At 42.2% G+C, this 9,427-nt stretch overlaps 1 protein-coding gene across 1 annotated transcript; it reads right to left on the bottom strand.

The window, feature by feature from the left end:
• Window positions 1-317: 317 nt before the first annotated feature.
• On the bottom strand, window positions 318-9,427 carry LOC135556470 (vesicle-trafficking protein SEC22b-B-like). The gene is made up of 5 exons (XM_064989703.1): window positions 9,034-9,427; window positions 4,175-4,284; window positions 3,838-3,998; window positions 2,123-2,269; window positions 318-1,252 (listed from the first exon to the last, which is right to left on the bottom strand). Exons 1-5 carry the CDS (start codon window positions 9,106-9,108, stop codon window positions 1,098-1,100), a joined length of 648 nt encoding a protein of 215 aa, XP_064845775.1. The 5' UTR covers window positions 9,109-9,427; the 3' UTR covers window positions 318-1,097.

The following is a 9,427-nucleotide window of genomic DNA, read 5'->3' on the forward strand; positions in this document are numbered from 1 at the left end:
CTGGCTATGTGTCCAAAGTTCATGAACAAGCACAGCACCGGGCAGGAATACAACAGTTTCTATTAGTACTGTATAATATGTACCTCAGTGGAGGCTGCTAATGTCTAGAATGGAGTGGAATCAACCACATGGAAACCACGTCTTTGATGTGTATGTTACCATTCTATTTTTATTTATTTAACTAGGCAAGTCATTTAAGAACAAATTGACTCCATTCCAGCCATTATTATGAGCCATCCTCCCCTCGGCAGCCTCCACTGATCTATATTGATCCTGATTTGTGAGCAACTTTGTATTCTCTAGTAGAAATCAAATACTTTTGTGCAAATCACTTTATTCATAGCAAATGAAACAGTAAAGTTGAAATTCATTAACCCTGCCACAATTAGCATAAGCCAGCTACATAGCATTAGCTAGCTATCGTTCTCATCTAGATAAAACATGTTTTTACATGGAGCCTTCAACTTGTGTAAACTTTTTCCATAATAAAAGAAATTAACCCTTTAGACGTCGTCTGGTGTTAAACTGGTCCACTCAGTGTGGAGATGAAAGTGAATGAGAAATATTATTTCTGCAGCCAATACCACAGGTAATGTGATTGATCACCCCAGTAAAGCAGGTTAACATTTAAGAAATCTCCACCAAACCAACATAATAGTAGTGTTATTAACGCCAAAGCCCTTGGGATGTCCTCTGGGTAAATAGAATTACGTATATTTTTTTCTGTACTGCTACACAGTATACACGATTAAATCGATAAGAGAAGAATTGTTATCATACAGGTTTTGGTAACACACACACACACACACACACACACAGGAAAATAAAATGTCCTCTGTCACACACTCACACGCAATACAAACACTCAACTCCAAGGCATAACCACTATAGGATGACCGTAATTGTAAATAAAACATAACATTTGTAATTACATGATAGATCTATGGACAGACAGTTGGAAAAATAACGTGAAGTGTCTGTCCCTACTTCAACAGTCTTGTGTTAAAAGGAGGGATCCTATATTGGATGGAATGTGAGACCACAGCTAAGCTCCTATCAGCTCTTCTTCTCCAACCCCTCCTGTCTCCTCTCCCTCCTCAGAGCCACCAGAAGCGGACATAGACGATGAGCATGATGAAGAAGACCCCTCCGGCAGCCAGCTTAGCATAGGTGGAGCGAGTGTTCAGGTACTTGGCGTCACTTCTGTACTTCTTCGACAGGCTGGACAGATTACTGGCCTTGGAGTCCAGAGCTGGATGTGATGAGAGTGGATCCAGGTGAGCAAAGAGAGGGAACAGAAACCAGAACAAATCCTCATTTAACACAAGTGAGAATGGCATCTGCTTCCTCTTGTGACTTAAACACTATTCTTTGTCACAACTTGACAAACAGTATGTAGCTGAGAAGTGGCACTCCCTTTTATTAGTTAATCTAGTGAATTCTACCCAACATCATTTACATTTTATCAGTGTGTTTTGCTGCAATGATGTGCATTCATGATAATGCAATAAGCCCTGCCCAAGTTAGACATCAGAGAATCATAGATAAAGGTTTGTGTAATAGAGGTTTGTGTAATAGAGGTGTTTCAGCTATCGAGGACCTACATCGAGGACCTACATCAGCCATGCTCGTGTATGGGCAGTTTTCCTCTTGTTATGTCATTCACTGACAGACCTTAGATAGTAGGGTTGGGCAGTATCCAGATGTTCATACCATACTGCGGTACATGGTATTACCAGCAGTGAACACAAGGGGTGCTATTTTTTCCCACAAAAGAATGTAACGATAATAATACTAATAATTGACAAACAAAACACATTTAGGCAACAGTGAACTTGATCCATGAGTGGATTGATTGTCTCTGCTGTAACTAAGAAGCTTGATCTGGGAAGTTAGAAAACTTTGGTTGTCTTCAACAAGAGGGGTGTGAACATTTTGAACAGTTTTCAGTCGGATGGGTTGCGCGGTGGGGATTGTTACTATGCCGATAAATGCCTATATCCATCCAGACCTTTGCCACGGAGGACATTTGTGTGACCAGACCTTCTCAAATAGTAGTTCAGTACCCCTGACCTACATTATTGCTGTAAATCTATAAGAAGAACAAGTAAACCGACATTACCAGACAAGGCCTCCCCTCGTTGCAACACTTCCTCAATGTTGGCCACCATGATCCTCTGGACATCCTGCAGCTCTGTGTTGATGCTGCCCAGGTTCCTGCGGGCTCGGCTGTCTATGTACGACTTCTTGGTCTTCTGAATGTAGGTGTCTGTTGACAGAGAAAACATTGCAGAAACAGTAGTGGAGAGGGTAGTAAGTTTTAAGTTCCTCGGCATACACATCACAGACAAACTGAATTGGTCCACTCACACAGACAGCATCGCGAAGAAGGCGCAGCAGCGCCTCTTCAACTTCAGGAGACTGAAGAAATTCGGCTTGTCACCAAAAGCACTCACAAACTTCTACAGATCCACAATCGAGAGCATCCTGGCGGGCTGTATCACCGCCTGGTACGGTAACTGCTCCGCCCACAACCGTAAGGCTCTCCAGAGGGTAGTGAGGTCTGCACAACGCATCACCGGGGGCAAACTACCTGCCCTCCAGGACACCTACACCCCCCGATGTTACAGGAAGGCCATAAAGATCATCAAGGACAACACCCACCCGAGCCACTGCCTGTTCACCCTGCTATCATCCAGAAGGCGAGGTCAGTACAGGTGCATCAAAGCTGGGACCGAGAGACTGAAAAACAGCTTCTATCTCAAGGCCATCAGACTGTTAAACAGCAACCACTAACATTGAGTGGCTGCTGCCAACACACTAACTCCAGCCACTTTAATAATGGGAATTGATGGGAAATGATGTAAAATATATCACTAGCCACTTTAAACAATGCTACCTAATATAATGTTTACATACCCTACATTATTCATCTCATATGTATATGTATATACTGTACTCTATATCATCTACTGCATCCTTATGTAATACATGTATCACTAGCCACTTTAACTATGCCACTTTGTTTACATACTCATCTCATATGTATATACCGTACTCGATACCATCTACTGTATCTTGCCTATGCTGCTCTGTACCATCACTCATTCATATATCTTTATGTACATATTCTTTATATCCCTTACACTGTGTATAAGAAATTAGTTTTGGAATTGTTAGTTAGATTACTTGTTGGTTATTACTGCATTGTCGGAACTAGAAGCACAAGCATTTCGCTACACTCGCATTAACATCTGCTAACCATGCGTATGTGACAAATAAAATTTGATTTGAGGAATTTATGGCATATTTTTTTCATAATTCATACTAGGGTATCCTTTAAAGGTTCATCACAGTCAAAAATATGATTATCCTATGTTTTATATATCTCCACACTACGAGGTTGGAATATTACTGTACAATTCAGAAAATTATGATAATGCCATTTTAGTGTAAGAGCTGTTTGAAAAGACTGCTTTAATGTTAGCCTGTTGTGGTGGGATGGAGTTTTGGACTGCCTGGTGACATCACCAGGTGGTAAATTTGTTAATATGCCAATAAGAAAGAGTTCCAAACCTGTCTGCCAATAACAGATAGTTTAGATTTTTCCCCTCCCCACTCAGACCACCTCCAGACAGTGGTAGCAAAATTCTTGCTTGGGAAATTGCTCTTTGCTAAGAAGCTATTTTTGACCATTTTAATTGAAAACAGAGTAAGGTCGTTAATTGTTACCCAGAAATAATTTAATATTGAGATAAGAATGGCTGCATTGGAGCTTTAATCAACGTTGGGTTGATAGTAAGGATTCTAATGATGATATATTTAATTGAATCTCACCAAACTCAATGAAGGAGTACGGTCGGGACACAGTGGGGACCTTCTTCCCGTGCTGTTCATGGAACTCTGCCTGCAGGTCTTCCAGGTAAGCAAAGGCAAGTTTTTTGTGAAAGCTTGCTTCAGACAGCACTAGGTAGACCACTCCTTTTTCTATGACGTAGCTGTTGGGAGATCCATGAGGGAAACATGAGAGTGGAGTGTCTGAGAAGCATAAAGGTCAGTGGATACCTGCTTATTAGTGCATGGTATAAATATGTTAATGGTATTTTAATTGTGATGAGTATTTTGCCAAGAGAGAGTGTCTGTGGTGTCTTTCCTCTAACTGGTTTGAACTCACTGGAAGGACATGGAGCCAGCCTCTAATGTGCAACGAGTGGGACTCTGGTCATTGAGTTTCCTAAACAGCTGTTTAGCCTGGCTCTGGTACTGTTGCAGGTCCCGACCCAACTAAACACGGAGGACAGAGCAAGATTATGCAACCAAGCATATTTAAGAGGACACTGAACCAATGATTGGGATCAATATAAATGTTATCGACAAAGAAGTTGGTGGTCTGGGTATGGTAAACACAGTAACACATCACAGGAACAATGTGTATGATGTCCAAACATTGGTTACAGTGCAGAGAAAAGACCAACCTTGTCACTTCCCTTTGGGAGAGCAGATAAGAAAGCAAGGGAAACGTGTTAAAGTTCTTCAAGCAGGTGGCAAGACTCATATGTAGCCTATACTACACATGTCCTAGAAATACATGGCTGCCTGATTTGCTACAACGACAAGAAAGTAACAAGGATGAATGAAGTAGACCATCACAAATTGCAAATTAACTAAAGGGAGCAGAATTTACTCAATCTCCTCTGGTTAATCAAATCGCTATCACAACATCATTCAGCACAGTACACAAATGGCTGTTCTGCATTGGTTTTTGACTCACTACCTACACTACATGATCACAAGTATGTGGACACATGCACATTGAACATCTCATTCCAAAATCATGGGCATTAATATGGAGTTGGTCCCCCATTTGCCGCTATAACAGCCTCCACTTTTCTGGAAAGGCTTTCCACTAGCTGTTGGAACATTGCTGCAGGGACTTGCTTCCATTCTGCCACAAGAGCATTATTGAGGTTGGGCACTGATGCTGGGCGACTAGGCCGGGCTCGCAGTTGGCGTTCCAATTCAGTCCAAAGGTGTTCGTGGGGTTGCGGTCAGGGCTTTGTGCAGGCCAGTCAAGTTCTTCCACACAGATCACAACAAACCATTTCTGTATGTACCTCGCTTTGTGCACGGGGGCATTGTAATGCTGAAACAGGAAATGGCCTTCCCCAAACTGTTGCCTCAAATTTGGAAGCACAGAATCATCTAGAATGTCATTGTATGCTGCAGCGTTAAGAAGTCCCTTCACTGGAATTACGGAGCCTAACCATGAAAAAGAGCCCCAGACCATTATTCCTCCTCCATCAAACTTTAAAGTTGGCACTATGCACTGGGACAGGTAGCATTCTCCACAGGCATCCGCCAAACCCATATTCGTCCGCCGGACCGCCAGATGGTGAACTGTGATACATCACTCCAGAGAACGGGCTTTCATTGCTCCAGAGTCCAATGACAGGCAAGCTATACACCGCTTCAGCCGACACTTGCCATTGTGGATGGTGATCTTAGGCTTGTGTGCGGCTGCTCAGCCATGGAAACCCATTTCATGAAGCTCCCGACGAACAGTTATTGTGCTGACGTTGCTTCCAGAGGCAGTTTGGAACTCAGCAGTGAGTGTTGCAATCGAGGACAGATGATTTATACGCACTTCAACACTTGATAGTCCAATTCTGTGATCTTGTGTGGCCTACCATTTTGCGGCTGAGCTGTTGTTGTTCCTAGACGTTTCCACTTCACAATAACAGTGCTTACAGTTGACCAGGGCAGTTCTAGCAGGGCAGGTATTTGACTAACTGATTTGTTGGAAAGGTGACAGCCTATGGAGATTGCATGTCGGTGTGCTCGAATTTATGCACCCGTCAGCAACGGGTGGCTGAAATTCACAAATTTGAAGGGGTGTCCATACTTTTTGTGTGTGTGTGTGTGTATATATATATATATATATATATATATATATATATATATATACAGTTGAAGCCTGAAGTTTACATACACCTTAGCCAAATACATTTAAATTAACTTTTTCACAATTCCTGACATTTAATCCTTGTAAAAATTCCCTGTCTTAAATCAGTTAGGATCACCACATTATTTTAAGAATGTGAAATGTCAGAATAATGGTAGAGAGAATTATTATATTAGCTTTTTTTTCATCACATTCCCAGTTGGTCAGAAGTTTACTTACACACGATTAGTTTTTGGTAGCATTGCCTTTGAATTGTTTAACTTGGGTCAAATGTTTCAGGTAGCCTTCCACAAGCTTCCCACAATAAGTTGGGTGAATTTTGGCCCATTCCTCCTGACCGGGTTGGTGTAACTGAGTCAGGTTTTATAGGCCTCCTTGCTCGCACACGCTTTTTCAGTTCTGCCCACAAATTTTCTGTAGGATTGAGGTCAGGGCTTTGTGATGGCCACTTCAATAGCTTGACTTTGTTGTCCTTAAGCCATTTTGCCACAACTTTGGAAGTATGCTTGCGGTCAATGTCCATTTGGAAGACCCATTTGCGACCAAGCTTTAACTTCCTGACTGATGTCTTGAGATGTTGCTTCAATATATCCACATAATTTTCCTTCCTTATGATGCCATCTATTTTGTGAAGTGCACCAGTCCATCTTGCAGCAAAGCACCCCCACAACATGATACTGCCACACCCGTGCTTCATGGTTGGGATGGTGTTCTTCGGCTTGCAAGCGTCACCCTTTTTCCTCCAAACATAACGAAGGTCATTATGGCTAAACAGTTATATTTTTGTTTCATCAGACTAGAGGACATTTCTCCAAAAAGTACGATATTTGTCCCCATGTGCAGTTGCAAACCATAGTCTGGCATTTTTATGGAAGTTTTGGAGCAGTGGCTTCTTCCTTGCTGAGCGGCCTTTCAGGTTATGTCGATATAGGACTCCTTTTACTGTGGATATAGATACTTTTGTACCCGTTTCCTCCAGCATCTTCACAAGGTCCTTTGCTGCTGTTCTGAGATTGTTTTGCACTTTTTGCACCAAAGTACGTTCATCTCTAGGAGACAGAACACGTCTCCTTCCTGAGCGGTATGACGGCTGCGTGGTCCCATGGTGTTTATACTTGCGTACTATTGTTTGTACAGATGAACGTGGTACCGTCAGGTGTTTGGAAATTGCTCCCAAGGATGAACCAGACTTGTGGAGGTCTACATTTTTTTCTCTAAGGTCTTGGCTGATTTCTTTTGATTTTCTGATGATGTCAAGCAAAGAGGCGCTGCCTGCACCCGCACCCCCGACTAGCATCACCACCCTGGATGGATCCGACCTAGAATATGTGGACATCTATAAGTACCTAGGGTTCTGGCTAGACTGTAATATCTCCTTCCAGACTCATATCAAACATCTCCAATCTAAAATCAAATCTAGAGTCGGCTTTCTATTCCGCAATAAAGCCTCCTTCACTCACGCCTCCAAACCTCCAAGTAAAACTGACTATCCTACCGATCCTCGACTTCGGCGATGTCATCTACAAAATAGCTTCCAATACTCTACTCAGCAAACTGGATGCAGTTTATCACAGTGCCATCCGTTTTGTTACTAAAGCACCTTATACCACCCACCACTGCGACCTGTATGCTCTAGTCTGCTGGTCCTCGCTACATATTCGTCGCCAGACGCACTGGCTCCAGGTCATCTACAAGTCCTTGCTAGGTAAAGCTCCGCCTTATCTCAGTTCACTGGTCACGATGGCAACACCCACCCGTAGCACGCGCTCCAGCAGGTGTATCTCACTGATCATCCCTAAAGCCAACACCTCATTTGGCCGCCTTTCCTTCCAGTTCTCTGCTGCCTGTGACTGGAACAAATTGCAAATATCGCTGAAGTTGGAGACTTTTATCTCCCTCACCAACTTTAAACATCCGCTATCTGAGCAGCTAACCGATCGCTGCAGCTGTACATAGTCCATCGGTAAATAGCCCACCCATTATACCTACCTCATCCCCATACTGTTTTTATTTATTTACTTTTCTGCTCTTTTGCACACCAGTATCTGACCATCTGATCATTTATCACTCCAGTGTTAATCTGCTAAATTGAAATTATTCGCCTACCTCCTCATGCCTTTTTTGCACACAATGTATATAGACTTTTTTTTTCTACTGTGTTATTGACTTGTTTATTGTTTACTCCATGTGTAACTATGTGTTGTTGTCTGTTCACACTGCTATGCTTTATCTTGGCCAGGTCACAGTTGTAAATGAGAACTTGTTCTCAACTAGCCTACCTGGTTAAATAAAGGTGAAATAAAACATTAAAACTGAGTTTGACAGTAGGCCTTGAAAAACATCCACAGGCACACCTCCAATTGACTCAAATTATGTCAATTAGCCTATCAGAGGCTTCTAAAGCCATGACATCGTTTTCTGTAATTTTCCAAGCTGTTTAAAGGCACAGTCAAACTTCGGACCCACTGGAATTGGGATACAGTGAATTATAATAAATAATCTCAGTCTGTAAACAATTGTTGGAAAAATTACTTGTGTCATGCACTATGTAGATGTCCTAACCAACTTGCCAAAACTATAGTTTTTTAACAAGAAATTTCAACTTCAACTGTGTGTATGTATATATATATATATATATATATAACCTTTATTTATTGTGCGCCGCCCTATGGGACTCCCAATCACGGCCGGTTGTGATACAGGCTAGATTCGAACCAGAGTGTCTGTAGTGACGCCTCAACCATCTCTTCCTCTAGCTACATCACATAAATTGACTAAATCTGTCCATTATGATTAGCTGCCTGTTACTCTGACAGCTGGAATAAAGCCATCTGGATTTCAATGATAGACACAATCAAACAACTAGCTAATAATATGGTTTTATTATGAAGTAGGCCTGCATAGACAGACACCGAATAGATTATAAAATATATATTGCACACGTAGTTAGCAAGCTATTTTACAAGCTATTTTCCAATAGTTCGATAGCTACATTGAATTGCTAGTGTTAACATTAGCTATTTTAGCTAGTTAGCTGTCTGACATTGACAGGGAAAACCATCAATATTAACCTGTTCGTCCTCTTGCATTGACGCGGCCAGCGGCAGTCCATCAGCCAACCGAGCGATCATTGTCAGCAGCACCATTTTGGGATTGAAATGTTTTATTCTCAACCAGTGTTGTTAGCCACAGTGTGAAAGCTATTATAATGACAGACAGCAGCTAGGGGTGTGTTCGTAAATTCAATCTGGAGAGCCGGAGTGCGCTCTTGGTGTTAGTAAATTCAGAGCGTTGTCAGATTGTCCGTTCGTAAATTCAGTGTTTCGCTCTCGGTGCGCTCAGACTGCACACTGGACGAGGGGTAGGGTTGATCCGAGAGTTCTGACCTCACAACTGTTAAACAAACTAACTAAAGTTTGCTAGCTTGCTAGCTACTTCCGGACAAAAATGAGAGAACACCTCACT

The sequence above is a fragment of the Oncorhynchus masou genome, chromosome 15, assembly GCF_036934945.1.
Source record: "Oncorhynchus masou masou isolate Uvic2021 chromosome 15, UVic_Omas_1.1, whole genome shotgun sequence".
Classification (NCBI taxonomy): domain Eukaryota; kingdom Metazoa; phylum Chordata; class Actinopteri; order Salmoniformes; family Salmonidae; genus Oncorhynchus; species Oncorhynchus masou.

Bases quoted from the DNA above. Each gene is read 5' to 3' on its own strand.
- LOC135556470 (XM_064989703.1), bottom strand. From the start codon at position 9,108: ATGGTGCTGCTGACAATGATCGCTCGGTTGGCTGATGGACTGCCGCTG. The intron at 4,285-9,033 runs GTTAATATTGAT...CTCCGTGTTTAG, and splicing joins CAATGCAAGAGGACGAACAG to TTGGGTCGGGACCTGCAACA. The intron at 1,253-2,122 runs GTAATGTCGGTT...CATCACATCCAG, and splicing joins ACGAGGGGAGGCCTTGTCTG to CTCTGGACTCCAAGGCCAGT.